The following is a 20,805-nucleotide window of genomic DNA, read 5'->3' on the forward strand; positions in this document are numbered from 1 at the left end:
AGATCTCAGGGCCCAGAACAGTGTGGAGAGACATGGGGACATAGGGCATCCACCTTGGCTTGCGTGACATCACTGGCTGCTGAGGTCTGATTCTGGGGGCTGGAGGCCGTTGGGGGCCCTGCTGGGCAGGGTGAAAGATCAGAACAGGGCCCTGAGGAGGAGGGGAGTCTCTGCTTTAAAGCCCAAGGGGATGGGTCAGGGCAGGAAAGGACAATCAGAGGGCCACAGTTTGTGGAAATGCTTTAATTAGAAGATTCTTGGATACAGTGGTTAGTCTGTTGCCCACGATTCCTTACTAGCATGGGCCTCATGCTGGGAACACCCTCCTCCGTCAGGTGAACACAGTTATCACATTGCATGTTCTCATGTTACGCGTCACATCTTTGTTAAGCCAAGGACTGTGGTACAGAAGGAACATTTCATAGCCGAAGTCACTACAATTTGCCAGAAACATCAGTTACTTTAGAATACTATAAAATATATTGAATTTCCATATATTAACCATATACATGTGTAACTATAACTAAATGTAGTCAGTTGTTACAAAATGACATTCCAGGAGCAGGCTACAAATGAGGGAGCGGAATTTCCCTGGCAAGGCCCTCCTTCTCATTAACTGCCAACCTGAGGACTCCAGTTCCAGGGCCCACTCCTTTCACCTGTTCCTTAGGTTCTGGGGGTCCCCCAATGCACTGGCCCTGCCCTCTTCATGGATGCACTTGGTCTTCCAGGTGGGAGGGCAGAGTGGCTGCAGGCCTCAGCCAGATCTCAGAGCAGGACAATGGGCCATCTCTGCCTGCTGCATCTCCCTGTCCTGAGGGGCTTGCCTGACTAGCCCTGCCAGGCAGCTCAAGGTCATGGTTGGGGAGCAGCTCCTCCTCACCGGTGGCTCCAGTTCCTGCAGGATCAGTGGACAGCAGCACCTCAGGGCTTCCAGTGACAAGACACACCCAGGCCAAGGGCCCTTCAGGCTGCAAGGCTAGACGCAAGCTGGGGCACAGGAGGGCCATGGCTTGAGGCTGCCTCCTGGGGGGCCACAGCAGTCACAATCAGTTGGGGAGGGCAGATGCTGATCGCAGCTGGATTGAGCCACTGTGTCCTCCTTGGCGGCTGCAGCTGCACAGGCACCAGCTTTGGGTGGGAACACTTTACAAGGGTCTGGACACGACTCCGACTTCACCAGGTCTGCACTCCAGGGCCCAAAGATCCAGGGACAGGAGGATGGAACCTTGGACAGACCCCACATATAGTCCTATCCAAACAACAGGACAAGATAGTGCCAGGGGCCTGGTGCACCCACAGCAGGGGCCTGAGCAAGGGCGTAGCCACTGGCTGGGGAGGCTGGGCACACCAGGTGCCCTCTCCCTGTAATGATGATAGTGCAACAGAGCCTTTATATAAACAGTTTATTTACTCTAAACAGCAACACAGACAAACGCCATATAAACACAAAGGAAGAGGAGCGGGTTGAGACGCTGCTGACTTTGGATCGGAGGCGCATTAGCAACAGCCAGGTTCTGAGAGAAGGGTGTGGGAGGGAGGGACAGGGACTTCCACACAGCCCGCTGGAGGCCGGGACAGCTCTGAACGGTGAAGCATGCCTGCATCCGAGCAAAGGAACTAGCTCCTAGGGGCTTACCCAAGTATAAAAGTTTATAATTTTACAGCAGTTGAAATACTGACATCAATATTAAAATAAAAGCAAGTTTTACATAACAATCAAAAATACAAAAGACTGAAGGAAGAGACCCTGTATGAAAAACTGGGGCAATTCAGCGAATTGAGAACTGTATGCCAGTGGCGGAAATGGAAGATGGCGCCCGCCCAACCCTCCCAGGCGACCGGTAACTGCACGAGTGACTTGAGATTTGCAAAAGGTGTAAACAAGTTCTTGCCAAACCAATCCCTTCCTTTTGCGGTGCCACAGGGTCGCTGTCTATGAGGGTGCAAACTTCTTGGCTTGTGCTCGAACCCTTTTCTCATATTCCACTCTGTTTTGGCTGAGGAGGTCAAAAGAGAAGAGATAAGTTAGAAGGCAACAGTGTGGCCCACCTCCCAGGCTGGAGGGCCACTCAGGCTACCTGGAGAAGCCAGCACCCACCAAGCCACTGCAGGGCAGCAGTGGAGTGCAGCCTTGTGGCAGAAGGCGGGAAGGCTGCAGAGGCAGTGGAGCTGGATGGGGAACCCACACTAGCTCCTGGATGGAGGGTGGGAGCAGGGAAGGAGGCCATCGGGAAGGGAGAAGCAGCAACCTCCATGTAGAGACTCCACAGCCAACGGGACCTCCATGCAGTAGGCAGAGAGGCCCCACAGGCAATGAGGGCTGCAGTGGGCGGGGCAGGTGGCCTGCAACATAGTAATCTGTGCCAAATTCAGTTTTCTCTTCCTTTTCGAAGAGTGCAGTAGTTGTTCACAAGTGCAACCCCATTACTGACCAGCATGGGCAGCCTGGTGGTCCCCCACTTGGGGAACATCACCACATTGATGTTGAGCTTACTGTGTACACCAGATGAGCACACTGCATATAGCCTTGAACTCCAGGCCTAAGTGATCCTCCCACCTCGGCCTCCCAAGCAGCAGGGATTATAGTTCCACTGTACCTTAATCAGATGTTTGCGATTATTAGATAGCATTAAAAATTGTGGTCAAGAGACTGCTAAACACTAGTTTTTGCTCCTCATTTCTAAAACCAGATACAAGCTTCTGGTGGGCTTTCCATGTAGCTCTCGGCTCAGACAAAGGTACAGGAGGCAACCTTGTGCAGAGTGCTGGAACAGCCCAGGACACGGGCCAGCCTGCATGACCCACTTGGGCAAAACTGGCTGGCCAGGCAGGCAACCCCACATCAGGAAGTAGTGTGACCCTGGCGACATTTGTGAAGCTAGACTCTTAGGGACAGGGATCTTAGCAATCTCATAATACTGGGAGCTGATCTGAGACCCCATGCCACGCCAGCTGTGTCTGAGTGAGTGAGCTTCCAGGGTGCTCCCTAAGAAACAGGTCTGGAGCTCTTCCCAGCCCTGCTCTCGGCCTGAGCCAGACCCCAGCCTGCACGCAGCTCAGGCCCAAGGCTTTGCGGACATCCCCAGGGTTGATGACAGGCTCTGGGGGCAGGGCCAACCAGAAAGGCCCAATGCCCAGCACCAGAGCAGGCAAGGGCAGAAAATGACGATGTGCATGCCAGTCCTGGGTGTGGGATGGGGAACAGTTCAATAGGAAGGTGATGGGCCCAGGGCAGCAGCCCACCAGCACAGGACCCACCAGGCACCCTCACCTGCTCTGCTGTTCACCAAGCGAGGCTGGGTGATGAGGCCCCTGCCCAGCAAGCCAGCCTGCTGGAACCTGGGAAGGGACCTGAAACTTTCAGGACATTTCGCCAAAGGTGCTTTTGGGGTGGACAGTGTCACAGAGACCTTGCTCAGGTGAGAGAAAGTGCACACAGCAGCACGAACCCGAGGGACACAGGACATGGGGCCACACAGCACAGCCGCAGGTCTCCACAGAGGGGACAGGCAGCGCACCCACAACAGGCACGCACCCTCCACCAGCAAGAGGCCAGCCAGAGCCAGACAGCTGGGCTTATTGACAGTGGCAGCACAAACGGACGGAGGCCGTCCCAGAGGCTCCAGGGCACTGCCTGGAGGCCACCAGGGAGGGAGACACATAGCACCTGGCCATACACCCAGGGAGAAGCACATTTCTCAAGAACCAGCACCTTCCCCTCCTGACCAGCTCCAATTCAGGAAATGCCCTTGGAAGGAACAGACTACCAGTGATAGGGGTCAGAGCCCCTCTGGGTCCCAGGCAAGAGGGACACAGGGGAATGCTGCTCTCAGAAAGCCCTCCACTCCATTCCCCTTGGTGAGGGTGACCATGCTAGACCAGCTGGGAGTCTGAGAGCTGTGGACGGAGCTGTCAGGGGCCAGGGGGCCCAAGACACCAGAAACGTGGCCCCTGCTGAGGGCAAATCACACCAGGCCCTGATCCCTCATAGACAAGGCAGGACCCAGGGACCCCACCATGACAGCACCACAGGAAAACGTGGTGGAGGCCAGGACTGTGCGAGGCTGTCACTGAGCAGCAACCCTGCGCTGGGACACAATCCCCAGAGGAGCTGCAACAGTGACAGGGTGTGCTGTGCTAGGAGACACTGTTTCTCAGGCCCACAGGAGCTCATGCCACCCCACTCTAGCGCCTGCCTCCAGGCAGGGCAGTGCCTGGCCCCACCAGCCCTGGCTGCTGTACTCCCTCCCGATGGCCCCTGCACATGCAGCCCAGCCATCAACAGGGCTGGCAACAGACACATGCCACACCCTGCACGTAGCCCTAGCCACCCTGAGTGGCCATCCCATCCTCCCCTGTGTGGCACCACCCTGGCTGCCACCCAATGTGAGCTGGCCTCTATCTCGAGGCCTCCTCCTGGGCTGCCGGCAGCACCCGGCTCTCCTTCCGACAGACGGCCTGGACTGCACTTCAGGCTAGTTACTACTAACCAGTAAATCGTGTAGGCCTCTGCTTGAGCGGGGTCTTGGATATTTGGTTCATTTAGAAGTTCCTGTATTCCTAATAAGATCTGTGCGAGACAAAAACAAGAGGGCACAGTGCGTTCAGTGGCTAGACAGGTGGTCTTTGCCAGGATGAGCCCAACAGGCCTGGCCAGCCCACATACCTGCTTGATCGTGATGGCTGGCCTCCAGTCCTTGTCCTCCTCCAGAATGGACAGACACACAGTACCGGAAGGGTACACATTTGGGTGAAACAGCGGTGGCTCAAATTTACCTGGATGAGGGGGAAGGAAGGAATCACTGTTGAGAGGCAACTCTTAGCTTCCCCACCGCCCTCCTCCCCGGTGCTGGGCCCTTCAGGGAGAGAAGCGAGGCCAGGAGAGGACGGGAATGCAGCACACCCATTTCCTTCTCAGAAACAGGGCCTGAAGAATGTGACATCTCTCCCAGGGCAGGAACTCCAGGGACAGCAGACAGCCAGGAGCGGGCCAGGCCAACTCAGCCCAGGGCCCCCTCCAGAGAGGACTTGGAAAGGTGTGGAGTGAAGAGGTGCAGTAGCAGGCGAGGGTGGCCAGCTGGAGCTCTCCCCATTTTCTTCAACCCTCCCCCACCCCCAAAACAGGGAAGAGGAAAGCCTGCTGGTTGTGGCGCTCCAGGGCGTCTCATCTTTCCTCTGGGCAACCTGCTTCTGGTTTTCTGTATTTTATGATTTGACCACACCCAGAGTGCAAGTGCAGCCTGGTCAGTCGCTGGAGAGGAGCAACCCACCAGCACCCAGGAACGCAGCGGGTACCCTCCCAATGCTGCTCGCCAGCCAGGCCGCTCCTGCCTGCAGGTGGCTTCCTGGGCCTTCTGCCTTCAGCCACAGTGCATGTGAGCAGATCGGGCCGTGGAGGTGGTAGGCTGCAGAGAAGGAGGTTTATGCTGCTCCACTGAATAAGGTTGCTGTGCTGGGCGTGAACTCTGGTGTGCGCAGGCACAGGGCCAGGGCAGCACCAACAGGAGTTGCCAATACCAGGCCTCTGGGTGCCCCTTCGCCTCTCCCCTGAGCTGCAGAGGCAGAGCCCCTTTCTTGGGTCGCCATTCGCTGGCTGCTCCTGAGTTCTTGTCCCCCCTCCCACTGCCTGGCAGGACCTCCTCACACACTCTGGACACAGACCTTCCTCACCCCTATGTCCTGGGAACCCTGTGGGCTTGCCTTCCTGCTCCTATAATGTACCTTATTGCAAACTAAATGCCAAATTTTAATTTAATCTGATTTACCAACCTTGTTACATCTATCAACAACTTGCATGGAGAAAGAATACACACCACGAATACCAGCCCCCTGCCCCTGGTTGGCTTCCCTCCAAACTCAGCAGTTGTCCTCCTGACTTTTAACTCACAAGGAGCAGGGCCTGTTGTTGAATCCCACAGAGAGGATATAGCCCTGTGTGCAAGGTTAATAGCCCCTCCATGCCACTACTAATGCACACCTGGCCCATCTCCAGCTCTGGTTATTACAGATGGGGGTGCCTGGGTCTCCTGAGGCCTCCCTCTGTGAACACACACGCTCCTGGGTATGCTCCAACATGGAGCTATCCAGGTTTAGTTCCAATGGTCGTGGCAGACAGCCTTCCAAAGAGAAGCTCTCAAACAAGCACGTGAGGTATCTTAATGCCCGGCACCTTGCCGCATCTGCCCTTCTCTGTAAGACAGCAACATCCAACCAAGATGCCGCCTCTCCTCTCCGGTGATGAGCAGCTGGATTTCCCTGTGTGGACTGGCCAACTAGACAGCTCTGGACAGCTCTTCTGTGAAGGGCCTGCTCTACCTCGTGGTGGTTTGCCTTCTTTGTGACCTGTAGAGTTCTTCTCTTTTCTTTCTCACAGGACCTTGCAGCAATGGGGATGGAACCCAGGGCCTCAAACAGGCTAGGCAAGCTCTACCAAGCTGCCCTGTCCCATCTTCTCTGGGGTTTGTTCCTCTTCCTGTATCTCCTGATGAAGAGTCTTCAGGCCAGTCCAGCTGGCTGATCCCCAAGGGCCAGTGTTCTGTGCTTTCCTGGGTGCTCTCACTGATCAGAAGATGGCCTCTGTGCCTCCTTGCCTCCCCTTCTGCTGGCGCTGTGAAGCAGGCAGGGTCATCCACAAAGAAGGAGACAGCTCTCTTATCCACTGGTCATCCCTAAGGCCAGACCCACTACACCTAAAACACACTACACGGCCTTTCTGGTCCACCCACTCTTCTGTGGGTCTGCCTGCCTGTCCTCACACCTGTCCCAATGTAGACTTCCATGCCCTGAGGCAAGTCTCAGTATCTGATGAATGGCATCTGGCCCATCCATTGACAGGTCTGGGCACCCTCTGCCCTGAGAGCCTCAAACTGGGTCTCATGACATCCCCAGGACTGCATGGGCCCTGACCATTCCTGCCCTCTGCATTTCCATATGCACTTTGAGCCTCCTGGACTCTGGGGACTGCATGACATGTGCAGAGCAGCCAGGGATGTGGTTGCATTCCCAGAGCTGAGCCCTCTGAGCCACACAGCAGAGCCTGCTGACTGTCTAGCTGTCCTTTGCTTCTTCCAGAAAGGCCTTGGTTTCCAGCTAGAGACCTCACCACACCTGGTGGGATTCACTTCAAGGCATCAGATGCTATTGCAGATGGCTTAGTTTTACACGTTCATGAGCTGCAATTCTATGGAAATAGGTTTCAGCAGGTTAATTGTTTGGCAGTAACCCTCCCAAGTAGCTGGTGACCTGGACGCCTCTTCCCAGGTCTCCTAGGTGGCTTTTCCCACCTTGATGCATTTGCTTGGATTTTGCAGCAGGGTATCAAACAAAATGGCTAGGTCTGCTCATTTTTGGGTATTTTCCCCTCATAATTAAATCATTACAAAGTAACTGTGCCCAACAAAAGGAATCCAAATGGCTGAAGACAACCTAAAACAAAGTTAAGTCTCTACTTCCTGTTCTGTTAATAGTTAATTTTGAAGCTTTCCTGTGGGGCTATGAGAACGTAGAAGACTTCTCTCAACAAAGTTCACACCCAGAGCTTCCCCTCTGGGCCAGGGCTCTTCCCAGCACCCACTGGCCATGCTATACATGGGTATCTAGCCACAGGAGCAGGACTGATGACCCCTCCCCGCCCAGGTCTTGCCTAGCTGCATCCAGATAATTTTCCAGTGGCCACCATTTTAAACTCAGCTCAGGCTTCTCTGAGCAGCAGTTTGAGTGCTCTGTCACCCAGGCTGCAGACAGCCACATGAACCCTAACAGACAACAGCTGGGTGGCAGCAGACTGGGTTAGGGTGCGATTCTGAGCCCTGGTCTTGTATGCCTGTCCCCACCAGGGCTGGAGTGTCTGTGGGCACAAAGTGAAGATCCTCAAAGCTGACAGCCACGGAGGGTGTAGGCAGTCCGGGCCTGGGAGCTTCCCCACTGATCAGCTGGTATCAGAGACTAAGCCGATCATACGCACTTTCCACCCCAGGACTGGACAGACTCAAATCTATAACCTGCACAGGAGACTTAGGCTGACTCCACCAGAGCTGCTTTGATCTCCCACACTGCACCACAGCACCGGGGCAGGGTGGCAGCCACCATGGCTCGGGCAGCCCAAGACTCTGAAGGCGACCACAGGTCTCTGTAGGAACTCACATTTCGGTGGTGAGGATGGATAATCATCTTTGAAGAGCATCCGCAGCTTGAACAAGCCTCCTTCCCACGGAGTCTGTGGGGAAGTGATCGTGATTAGGTGTGCCGCTTGTGTGCAGCAGGCAGACCCAGGAGGGCTGGTTTCCTCATCTCACCAGCTCCCGGGGGCCAGAGACCCAACACCCTCAGTGGCATTGTGGAGACTTGCTCTGAACCCACGGGAGAGCTGGAAAGGAGCAAGGGCAGCAGCTGGGCTCTACAGAAGGCAGGGGCCCTCAGAGAAGTCAGGATCCACAACTCATGGGCTGCTCCAGGGCATCAAAGAGCTCAGGTACTGCAGGACATGTGCAGAGCAGCTGGGGGCATGGCTGTATTCCCAGTGTTGAGCCCTGAGAATATGGGCCCAGCAGCTTGCATCCCCAACCTCAGATTCTTCAAACCACTTGCCTTACATCTGGCCTGGACAGGGACTAGTAGTGCTGACCCAGAGCCAGAAACCCCTCCCAACCTGGAATCATGGGGAGCACCAGGGTATACCTCCTACCCCAACACAACGGGCAAGGGACATTCTCAACAAAGGCTGGGGATTCCACCTGTACCACTCAAGAGAGCCATACACAAATGGACCAAACACACCTCTGTTCAGGAAAACAAAGTCCTACTAGAGATAGCTTTGCTCAACTCAAGGGGACGAAATCTGGGTGGTAAGCACCCCCAGCCCCCGGCACAGTCCAAGTACCTCAAGGGTTCACAAGTGCTGTGTGTATGGATGGCCATTAGAGTCACGGGAGGCCCTCACACCCAGATCTCCATCTGACACACAACGAGGACAGACAACGAGCTCAGGGACACACAGGTGAGCCGAGGCCACCAACCAAGTTTTGCATGCGAGGGAACACTCCAAGAGTGCATGCATGAGATGGGCTCATCCTGCCCTTGGGGTCCCATGTACCTCACCACATCCTGAGGGACGGGCCAGAGCCCAGTGCTCAGCCAGCTCCCAGAAGCTCCTCACCATGGGCCCTGGCCTGGCCCCTGGGCCTGCCCTCCAACATGATGCCCTAGGAGGTTCTTTGTGCTCCCCACAACCCAATGGGTCTGACCATTCCCCACAGCTATGCCCACTTCAAACCTAGCCAGTGGCTACTTCCTTCTGACCTCATGTCCCCTCTGGACTGAGGACAGGCCAGAGCTGTGGATGAGACTGGCAGGCCCACAATGCTGAGGGCTATGGGCCCTCACAGAGGGTGAACACCTAAACCTGAGTCCCTTCTGGTAGTTCTGCTCCTGCTAAAAACAGGACCAAGTCCTCAAGCAGTTCTTACCCCCTTCTTTCCTGGGATAGCACATTCCCAGTTCATCAGGTTCATCGTGCCGTCTGGGTTCTTAGTTGGGACAGCCACAAAGCCCTGAGAGAAAACAGCCACAGAACCAGGTTAGCACCATGGGCCCTTCTCATCATCACAAAAGACCAACTGCAAAACCCCACCCAGTGGCCACAAGCAGGCCACAAGACCACATGCAGGGACCTCAGGGCAATGAGGACCGTGCCCTGAGCAGCAGAGAAACAGAGTCCTTACAAAAGGATGGTCCTTCCTCCAAGCTTTTCTCTCCTGGGCGAGTCTGCTGAGGGCGATCCCCGACATGTTCAAAGTCCCTGCAATAGACGAGACACACCACAGGGTTAGCAAAAGCAAACCTCAGGTCCTCTGCACCTCCCAGCACACTGGCCAGAGTCAGCAAGCCATGTCCAAGGAGCAACTGACCAAGGCTCTGACCCAGTCCAGCAGGATGTCTCCTCTGCAAGCTACCCCCAATGTACTCAGCATCACACTCTCCATATTCACCAGGACGCTACTAGGTGGGCAAGTGGGGCAATATTGCTGTGCCCCTTCCCCAGGGCACTTTTGGAAAGAGACGGAGGTCTAAGGCCATAGCTGTGCTCTGCCCACAGGACACACACTCCCCAGCAGACAGAGCACACCTGTCCTGCCTTCTGTCCCCCGTTCCACTTTGGGACTCCCAGGAAAACAGTAGGGTTGGCAGGGATACCCACAGCATCACCTGAAGACTCATGGTACAGAGATGGGGCCCTCTCCTCATGATGCACTAGATGTGGGGGGCTGCTGGGACCCCAGCTTAGTTCAGACCTGGCCAAGAGGACAAGTCATTTCAGCATGCCAGTCTACCTGCCCTCCTGCAGCCTTGCCTGCCAAAAGTGTGCTGACTACCTGTCTGGAAGTCGGCCCCAGGACCCTGTGCAACAGATGGTCCCAAGGGAGGGCTTGCCTGCACTGCTCAGCGTCTGTCCTGCAGCACACCAGGACACACAGGGCCTCCAAGGCCCTGACCCCACCTGGCTGCCACCTGCTTCCTCTACCACGCAAGTCAGGACTCAGCTACTGCCAAGCTTGCCAGAACACTGGAACCTAAGGTCTTCAAAGCCATTGGGAGCCCAACACTCCAAACACATACCAAAGCATTAGCGATGCTCTCACAAGACCAGAGCATTTCCCTGAAGTGTCCCACACTGAGGGTCATGGGGTGGGGTGGAGAGCAGCCTCCCTTGTCCTAGAGAGAAAAGGCCCACACTGAGATGAACCTTGGTCCTTAGCAACCCACGCGTGGGATTGTGCTGGGCTGAAAACACCCATCTCCCTCTAGGCCAACCCCAAAGTCCCCTTGTGGCTGGGCCCAGCTTCAACATAGCTGTGAAGCACTGAGAAAGGACATACAGACCCCTGCCCAAGGCACAGTCTCAACTCAAACCAGCCTGATTTGTGGTAGGAGCTTCCCACTGCAGCCTCTGGCTGGCCCCCACCTTCCACTCTCCTTCTCTGGCTCCTCTGATGACCTCAACTCAGGCCACCCACTTTGCCCACAAGGCCACAAATATCTTAGCAATCAAATCCTTTGCCCAGCACAAGCCCAGGCAGCCTCCCACCTCCCCAAATCACTCACACTGCCACAAACCCCACTGGCTGGTCCAGCAACATAACCAGGAGCCCCTCGATACCCTTGGAGCACAGCTGTTCTTAATGTGGCCCCACAAGCAGTACCACCTGGAAAGCAAGCCCACTGAGCTCTGGGTGGAGTTCTGCACTGGGGTCTTAGGTGGCATTGGGAGAGGGCTGCTGAAGATTTTAAACCCAAGGGTATTTCACCACTGAGCCACATCCACATCCCTTTTTAAAAATTTTACTTTAAGACAAGGTTTCCCTAAGTTGCCTAAGCTGGCCTTGAACTTAGAATCCTCCTGCGTCAGCCTCCAGAGTTGCTGGGATCACAGGTGTGCATCACTGAGCCCAGTTCTGACACTCTAACCATATAGGCAGAGAAGGGGGGTTGGGAGCCACCAGGTGGCCTTCAGCATCACTCCAAGAGCCCAGGGTTCAGGAAGCTGGTTAGGGTCACCACAAACTACCAACAGGGCACAGGCATTTTTTAGTGGTCATGTGCACTTGGGTCTCATAAGAAAGAAGGGTAGGCCGCTAGGGCAAGAAGAGGCCACAGTGGCCACTGGCTCCAACACCTGAGCCCAGAGCACATAATTAAAGGCTCCTACCTTTCCTGGCCTCAAGATTAAATCCATAATAGGCACACCAGGCTCAGACCCAAATCAGAACTGTCCTTCACCACCACAGAGTGCTGGTGTGCCAACTCCTCCCTCCAGAGCAGGACAATACCGTCTATGAACAACCATGGATGCTAGGCCTCTGCCATAAAGGCCCCCCACCCCCTCAATGGAACATTTCCCCCTTCAGGACACTCAGGATTGGGGTGGCAGTGGCATTCTTGTAAGCAAAGGGGAGACAGACACAGATGAGGAAGTGTGAAGATGGAGAGCACTTGTCAGAGAGCAGGGAGCTGCCTGCTCAGGAGGACATGAGGGACAGAGGAGGAGAAGGGATGGTGGGAGCAAATCGAGGGTCTGACTGCTGCCAGGACTCCATCACAGGACACCTCTCTGGCTCCCAGGTCAGGACAAAGGAGCCCACAGAGGCACCTATCCCAGTACCCAACTGTGACAGTCGTTGGTGTGAAGACATTGAGGGGTGGTCCAATGAGATTGGCTGTGCTTCTTCCCAAGGCCTGGCTGCCTCTTTAATGTCCTCTGCCCCAGAGCACCCTGACATCAGGGGGTGGGCCCACGGGAGTTACTGACCCAAATGAGGCCTGGTTCCCAAGACAGGGAGTTCCATTCCTGCTGGCCTCCTGGTGTCCAGGAGAAAGCACTCCATCTGTCACAGAGCAAATCTGTTCATTCAAACTCCCACTTAAACTCAGACCTGTCTCCCCAAATTAACAGCATCACTTGATGAGCAGCAAATGTTATTAACTATATAGAGCAGGAAAGTTTTCTGAGACAAAGACAAAAATAACCCAGAACTATCAAAGACCAAGCAAGGCACAAAACCCATGCAGTGTGGGGAGATGAGAGCTCTGCCCTCACCTCTCCTGGAGCTCTCACAGTGGACTGCAGGGAATGCAGAGCTACTTACAGGCCGAGTAAGGTGCTTACCTCCCCCAGACTCCACCTGCCCGTGTGTAACATGGGCTCGTGGTACTATGACATGCACGGAGAAACCTCTGGCGGCGGCTCTCCATCCAGACGCACTTCTGCATGCACCATGCACTCTGCCCTCAGGCCCAGCCACACCAGATCTGTCCCAGGACCCAGGCTATTTCCAAAGCCCGAGAGGAGCCAGACACCCATCACTCCAAACCCCAGAAAGAGGACCTCTATGGAAGCACATCGTAAATTTCGGCTCTATGCCAGTTTCCTGTTGGTTCGCTACAGCACCAATCCTCTAACGTACACAGGAATGACCAACAAAACCCTAAAGACAGGTTCGGCAATCCCCCAGAGGGAGGAACTAAGCTTTGGCTCCAAGGATACAAACCAAGGCAGCTGCTGTAACGCCAGGTGCGCAGGTCGACGCGGCCCACTGACCACGGCCTTATCAGAGTCCCGCTCACCCAACTACCAGTGTCCACCTCTGTCCAGCAGCCCCGCGGATACTAAGGGGGATGCCGGGAAACTACAGCTCGTCTGATGTCGGGACGTCGGGTCAGAGCACACCCCGTGGACCGCGACGCAAACCCGGGTGGCCCAGAACGGCGGGGCGGGCGGGAAGGAGGCCGTGGGCGGGGAGAGGCAGCGGCCCGTGACCCCGGCGGCGGCGGGAGGCCGCGACCTGGGGGAGGGAGGCCGCATCTGTAGGAAGATCGCGGACGAGGAGGCAGGGAGGCCGCGTCGGGAGTTCGCGGACCGAGAGGCAGAGAGATCGCCGGGGGAAGGAGGTGGCGGACAGGGAGGCCCCGGAGGGAGGGAGTTCGCCGACGGGGAGGCCGCGGCGAGCTCGGCACTCGGCGGCCGACGGGGGCGCGGGCCGGCGGCGGCGGCAGGGCCGGGCGGCGCTCACCTGGGCGGCCGCGGCCCGGCGCGTCGCGGCGGCAGAGGCGGCGGCGTTCCCTTTGTCTCGGGACTTCCCTCCGCGCCCGCCGCGCGCAGCCCCGAGCGCAGGACCCCGGCGGGCGGGGCGGGGCGGGGCCTGAGCCGGGCTGCCCGCCGCGCGCCTGCCCCGCGCGCCACCGCCGCCGCCCCGCGCCCCGCACCGCCCATGTCGTCGCGCGTCTCTTGCCGCCCGCGCCCCGCCGCCCCGCTCCCGCTGTCCGGGGCCGCCCGGGGAGTCCGCGCAGGGGCCGCCTCTCTCGGCAGGCGGCGCCACGGACGCCCGTACCCTTAAAGGAGCCGCGTCCCCGGCGTGAGGGAGCGTCTGCAAACTCCCCTTCGGAGTGCGTGCGTCCACTCGAGGACACACCTGCAAGCCGTGGGGGAAGCTGAAGGCCGAGACCTCCAAGGGCTGCCCGGATGCCCGGCGGGCACCTCCCGGGGCACGGGCTTCGGAGGTCTCCTTGGGGTCAGGGCCCGGACCCGGGGGACAACGACCGCTGAGGCCTAAGTATCCCCCGAATCGTCGCAGGACGGTGACGATCCCCGGAGCTCAGCGCCCTGTGACATGCCTTGCAATTGGCCAGCTCGGGGCGATGGGCGGGGCATTCCGCGAATCCACCCAATGAGCTGAGCCCATACAAAAGTTCGAACAAGCGCACACCGACGGGCGGAGACGTGTGAACGGTCCCTAACCCGCTGGCTGCCCCGGGTGGGGGAGGGGCGCTTCCACCGGGACCCTTCCGGACCCGCGCCTCGAGTCCGCCCGAGCCTTCCGTGCCTCTGCTGACCAGCCGCTCACGTCCAGTGGGCGTCCGCCGCGTGCGGGACATCCCGGCCCCTGGGAGTCGGCTGGGCGCAGGACGCCCGTAGGGACAAGTGTCTGAGCCCCGCCAGGATCAGCTCGGCACCAGACTCCTGGGATGGCTGGGACGGAGATGTGCTCCCGGACAGCGGGAGCGGCCTGCCTCCGCTGCTTCCATTCATTCACTTCGCCTCCTTCCTCCCCGCTGTCTTCCCTCTTAACTTACTCGCTCACTCTCTTCCTTTCTTCCGTCTCTCCTTGCTCTTCTTCTCCTTTCTCTCTCCCCGTCCCTTCTCCCTCCCTCCTCGTGGTCTCCTTCCCTGTCCCTCTCCTTCCTTCCCCAGAGTTCCCAGGGCATGGACCACGGGTCCCTTGTCCGCTGGTTCACCTCTGGCCCAGTGCTCGCTCTCATGAGCCATCTGTGCAGGGCTACCCTGTGTTCCCAGCCATCCTGTAGATCTTGTGGGTCTCTGCCGGGCTGGAAGGAGCGTTTAGGCCAGAAGAGGGATTAAGTCGGTCTGCTCCCTGCCCTCCCCCACAAACGGAAGGCTTCCAAGTCTCTCCCAGACTGAGCTAGGTCCCTGGATGGGCCTGTCCTGGGGACTGTTTCTTCAGCAGGTTGACTGCAACACCCCATCCAGTCTCTGGGCCCTTGGGCCTGAGTGGACCTGCATTTCTAACATGCACCACATTTGAGCCTGTCCTGGGCTAGTGTCTTTGGGGCTTTCTGGAGGGAAAGTGAGGGTCCAGCACCAACTGTAGTCAAAGAGAGGGCAGGGTTGGTTTGGAGGGGTCATGAGGGATGTAGTTTGGGGAGGTAGACTGGACATGGTGAGTGATTATGGAGGGCCTAGACCTGATCCTATGGTCCATGAGGAACCATAGAATGTTATGGAGCAGGAGAAGCAAGTCAAGGCTCTGGTTCCTTGACTGGGATAGAAGAGATACTGGCCCTCAGCTCTGATTACTCAGTTCCAGACAGCATAGAGAACTCTTTTCCTTATGGACAATGGTGTGAGGCCCAAAGACCCTCATGCTGCAAGGGATGTGGGGACTGGTGGGAGGGAGGAAGGGGTGTTGGGCTGGAGGAGGGCAGGGGGCCACCTTAGATATGGGGTCCTCAGCCCAAAAGCCTTTGGTGAGCACCTGTACCCTGCACACACATTCTCAGAGGACAAGGGACTTGACTGGGGGAAACATCAGTGGGGTGTGTATGTGAGGAGTTTGTGCAGAATCAATGGGTGTAAAGTCCTGGGGAGGGTTCTAGCTGCTGCACCTGCCCTTGGCCTAATCCCCTTGGGAGGGGCACAGTGAGTGTGGTCTGCCTGGAAGAGGGGCAGGACCCCCTCCCCTGGGTGTTTCTTCCCAGGCAGCTGGGACAGGGCTTTGCACCCACAGGGTTCTGAGCAGGGTCTGGCTTCAACAAAGAAGATCCACATGCAGGAGAGTGAAATTTTTTTTTAATATTTATTTTTTGGTGTAGATGGACACAACACAATGCCTTTATTATTATTATTATTATTTTAATAAGCTTGCCCTAAAGGCAATTATTTATTTACTTATTTTTTAGTTTTCAGCGGACACAACATCTTTGTTTGTATGTGGTGCTGAGGATCGAACCCGGGCCGCACGCATGCCAGGCAAGCGCGCTACCGCTTGAGCCACATCCCTAGCCCCCCTTTATTATTTTTTATGTGGTGCTGAGGATCAAACCCGGGTCCCGCCCTTGCTAGGTGAGCACTCTACCACTGAGCCACAATCCCAGCCCCAGGAGAGTGAAATTGAACCCTTACCTCACACCACATGGAAAAACCAGCTCTAAGTGGAAGAATATGGGAAAGCCCAACTCAGATTCACAGCGATTTCTTGGGTGTGGCACTGAAAGCCCAGGCAATAGGCAAAGCTAGATACATTGGATTTCTTTCTTTCTTTCTTTCTTTCTTTCTTTCTTTTTTTTTAAGAGAGGGAGAGAGAGAGAATTTTAATATTTATTTTTTAGTATTTGGCGGACACAACATCTTTGTTTGTATGTGGTGCTGAGGATCGAACCCGGGCCGCACGCATGCCAGGCGAGTGCGCTACCGCTTGAGCCACATCCCCAGCCCCGATACATTGGATTTCAACAAAATGAAAAATGGGTGCATGAGAAACATGGTGCAGAGAGGATCCATTTGCAAACCTGTTGTCATCTGATAACACATTAATATCCAGAACATGCACAGAGCTGCAGCCCCACAAGAACAACATTGCCCCTCTCCACACCAGATCCAGATGCCCTCTGCCTCCTGCTCCCATGAGGGCTACACCCCTGTCCTGCAGCCCCACCTGGCCAGGCCAACTTTCAGAAGATAAAACAGGTAGCTATGACCCTGGCCCTGCGGTGCCTTCCCACCCTCCTAAACTCTCAGAGGGAAGCCTCTAACCCCAGTGGGCTGGGCCCTCTATCTCTGTCCTTGTAACATCCTAAGCAGGGAGGCTGGCCAGGCTGAAGGTGCAATATCCCCTTCCTTCCATGTAGAGACAAGTGACTTCCCCATTCATCACAAGTATCACTGGGCCCAGAGAGCAGGTACAATGTCCAGAGTGCCCTCGGTTTGCCCAAGGACTCTGTGTCCTAACCCCCTCCCACCCCCAACCATGCTCAACACTATTAAACTGCCAAATCGCCAGTGTTGCTAAAAAATGGTGAGGATCAGGCTGGGTGCTCAGAACCTGGCTGTGGTCCCGCCTTGGACTCTGTGTCCCCCACAGATGTCTCTAGTTTTGTTCAGTCTTGGCTAACAGAGAACTGAGAAGCTGGAGTGAGAAACAGCTGGCTGGCTGGGGCACGGCAGAGGAAAAGGGGTCACCTGCAAGAGTTGGGAGGTCCTCCACTCCCTTGCAGGAGGCCCTGGGCACTGATTTTGTCTGGTTCAGAGCTGTGCATCTTTGCATCCTCCTCAGCTGACCAAGAGCATCCTGGTGTGTGGGGTGTGACCCCCTGTCTGCTCCTACCTGGCCAGCCTTTCATTCATTCCCTGCCCAAGTACTGAGCTCAGGCCAAGCCCAGGTTTGTGTTCTTTTAGGGTTGAGGACAGTTTGCTGCCCAGCGCTCCTTGAGGAGAATGGGAGGAGGCTGTGCATGTGTCCCTTCCCTGTACATCCACAGCCCTGTACCCTGCCAGGCCCTTGGCCCAGCCTCTTTCCTGCAGCCCTCAGATGACTCCCAGGTCCCTGCACTTCTGCCCACTCCTACCTCCTCGCATTTGCTTGGATTGTCCCCTCCACCTGCATGCCCTCCCTTACTCAAATGACAGCCTGGTAGCTCTGTGACACCTCTCTCAGCCTCTGTACTTTGGTGGAAAGCAGACAGTGGGGCCATTGGAGGATGGAGGTCACAAGGTCTGCAGGGGCCAGGGTCAGGGCTCATTTGGGGCACACTGGGTTCTGGGTGCTGAGAGACACTGCTGTCAGCATAGACCTGGGTGGGCTCGCAGTGCAGGTGCCCAGGCTTGGATGAAGGGACATCCAGGAGCCAGTCCGTTTGGCTCTCAGACAGCACCCAGAGCCCAACAGAAGAGCCTGCAAAGGAGCAGACATACTCTCAAGGGGAAGGAAACCGCGGAGATTTGTCAAAGGAACCGCTTGAGGCATTTTCCAGGACCGAATGACCAGTTGGGCAAGGGCTCCTGGGGAGGGCTAGCAAAGCAGTGCCTGATGACCACCCACGTGTCATGCTCAGAGGATGCTTGCAGCTTCGGCTCTCTGCCGCCCCTGGTGGCCTCATCCGGGCTAGGTGGGGCTGGAGTGGACGACGGGGCCGACAGGGCCTTGGGAGCTCAGCGCCGAGCCAGCGAGGACCCCTCCAAGGACACCGGGTGTCTGAGACCGGAGCCGCAACTGCAGAGTGGGCTGTGGTCGTTTTGGGACGCGGAGGACAGGCCGCGGGCACTGACCAGTGGCTAATATTTCCAGTGAACGGCCATGGACCTGCAGTCATTTCTCTTGATCACACGGGGGCGCTGTGCCACAGCCCTGGGGAGGGGCGGGGCCGGGGCGTGGCTGCAGGTCGCACCTATTCCCCTGATGCTGTGCAGATAACCCTGGGCTCGCGATTTATAGGCGCTGTAGATTCCCTGCAAGGCCGACCTTTTAAACTTAAGCTTCAAATAAATAAATAAATAGGTAGATAGATAGATAAATAAATAAATAAATAAAATCAAACAAACTTAAGCTTCTTAGGTGGACTTAAGAGACTACAGAAATGGCTTATATTTTTGCACAGATAAATGCGTGTGTGCACACATGCTCGCTTATTGCCGCCATTGGGGGGTGCAGTCTGTCTGGATCATTTGTTAACCTTGGGAGGGACAGGTGGCTCAGCTCTCTGGCCATGCTCTTCTCAGCTCCAGGAAAGCAGGGACATTAATGTACTCTCAGTTCCAGGAGCAGTAGCTGGCACGTGTTGGGTGGTCAGTAATGATTTGTGGAACGAATGAACCAGCCAGTGTCTCACTGGACATTAAGTAAAGATGGGTGGACTGAGTTGGTTGGATCAGACCAGAAGCTTGAAATGAAAATGGAAATGGAAATGGTAATGGTGGGGCTGGGATTGTGGCTCAGCGGTAGAGCACTCTCCTAGCAAGGGCGTGACCCGGGTTCGATTCTCAGCACCACATGAAAATAAAGGCATTGTGTTAAAAAAGAAAAAGAAAAAAAGAAAATGGAAATGGATTTATGAATATGGAAAGTGAATTTCCACCTTTGCACCACCCTTACAGACTCAGGCCATGGTCCCATCTGTACACTTGGGCTCCAGTATTGCAGTGTCTCTCTGTCCCACACAGGGGACAGGGGTGAGAGTAGCCCTGGAGAGGGAAGTGGGAGCTGGGCAGCCAGCTGGGCTGTAGAAGAAGGGGAGGGACCCCTGGTGGACAGACAGACAGAGCACTGGAAGAGAGGTGGTTCACTGGTGTCTCAGTCCCACCTGACCCAAGACCCAGAGGGAAGGAGCCAGGGAAAGGTTCCCAGTGTTGAGATACAGTGCTCAGAATTTCTCACATTCCCAAGTGGTACTGAGTCAGCTCAGCTGCCCTCCCCTCCTCTGTTGTGCTCCCAGGTGAGAACCTGATGTAGCTGACATCCACAAGTGTGGCTAAGTTCTGTTTCAGGAGACTGTGCCTCTTTGTCCATGAGCAGAATGATGGTACCTACTCCACTATCATGGGAACAATGGCTGTCCAAAGATATGTCCATGTCCTAATCTAGGAACCAACAAGTTTACATTATATGGATTTCCTGTACCCACAGCCTTGGAAGGACATGCAAGAGATACTGGGCACTTTGAGTTCCCTTTGTCAGACACCAGCAGGCAGGAGGAAGTGCTGCCATATTGGCAGGGCCATTCATCTCTTGGTGGCCCCTATTAATTTTGAGGCAAAGCACAAAGGCTGCCTTTGGCCTGGGAAGTCCCTGTGACCAGAGTAGTCTATGATACCAGGCAGTTTCAAAGTCTCCAGTGGTAGCTGGGTAGGGCCTCTGCTATCCAGTAAAGTAACCTGACCGGTTCTGTTGGGTCCTTATAGTGGCCCCACAGGACTACAGACTTAGCTCCCTGTTTCCCCAGGAAGAGAAACTCCTTGGTCTGTAAGAGTAAAAGAAATTGAAGTTAAAAAGTGAAGGACCAGGTATTGTTAAATTCCTCTGCTACACCCTGAGGCAGTTAAGACAACGCCCTACTAGGCTATTTTGCTGATTCATAGCCTAGAGCATACAGGGCCTGAACCAATCAGTTTGAATGTGTACCCGCTTAGGAATAACCAATCACCCCTGCCCAATCTGTTCCCGCTAATGAATGTACTAATCATGTCTCAGATTTGTTGTTCAATTTTCCCGCACCTCATGCTGATTTGTTCTGATGTATGCAAAGCCCCCGCCCTCCCCAAGAAGTGTACTTAAGCTCTGCTCAACCCCTGCTTGGGGCTCTTGGCTGCTCACCCTTCTTGAGTGGGCCGGGAGCCCCAGCGCGTTGGAATGGATCCCCAATAAACCCCCTTCTGCAATTGCATGAGTCAGTCTCTTGGTGGTCTCTTCCTCCGACGTTTCGCCAGACCCTTACATTTGGTGCGTTGGCCGGGAAATGCGCATCGCCGGACAGGGAGACCCCAACGGACTCCTTTTAGGGGGTAAATAAGTAAGGCGCCTCTTCTTCTTCTTCTTCCTCCTCTTCTTCTTCTCCTTCTTCTCTTTCTTGTTTTTCCTTTGCGATCGCTCAGGGCTTGGTTTTTGGCTCAGTGGAGTGAGTGAGCTCTCAGAGCTTTTCTGGTTTTTCGGTTTGGGTTGGCAGGGTGGCTGCCAGCGGAGAGCGTAAGTTCTCCCTGGCGGTGGTGGACAGACGTGTCCTGAAGCCACAGGCCACGTTCTC

At 55.8% G+C, this 20,805-nt stretch overlaps 1 protein-coding gene across 3 annotated transcripts; it reads right to left on the reverse strand.

Annotated features, from left to right (window-relative positions):
- Positions 1-228: 228 nt before the first annotated feature.
- On the reverse strand, positions 229-14,677 carry Ube2i (ubiquitin conjugating enzyme E2 I). Of its 3 annotated transcripts, none has more exons than XM_076840160.2 (7): positions 14,629-14,677; positions 9,723-9,799; positions 9,468-9,551; positions 8,146-8,218; positions 4,670-4,779; positions 4,494-4,573; positions 229-2,000 (listed from the first exon to the last, which is right to left on the reverse strand). In XM_076840160.2, exons 2-7 carry the CDS (start codon positions 9,786-9,788, stop codon positions 1,937-1,939), a joined length of 477 nt encoding a protein of 158 aa, XP_076696275.1. In that variant the 5' UTR covers positions 9,789-9,799; positions 14,629-14,677; the 3' UTR covers positions 229-1,936. The 3 variants fall into 3 exon arrangements, with proteins under 3 accessions (XP_076696275.1, XP_076696276.1, XP_076696277.1); XM_076840161.2 differs by lacking the exon at positions 14,629-14,677 and adding an exon at positions 13,968-14,090; XM_076840162.2 differs by lacking the exon at positions 14,629-14,677 and adding an exon at positions 13,569-13,670.
- Between the last annotated feature and the right edge of the window lie 6,128 nt (positions 14,678-20,805).

Source organism: Callospermophilus lateralis, chromosome 19, assembly GCF_048772815.1.
Source record: "Callospermophilus lateralis isolate mCalLat2 chromosome 19, mCalLat2.hap1, whole genome shotgun sequence".
NCBI lineage: Eukaryota > Metazoa > Chordata > Mammalia > Rodentia > Sciuridae > Callospermophilus > Callospermophilus lateralis.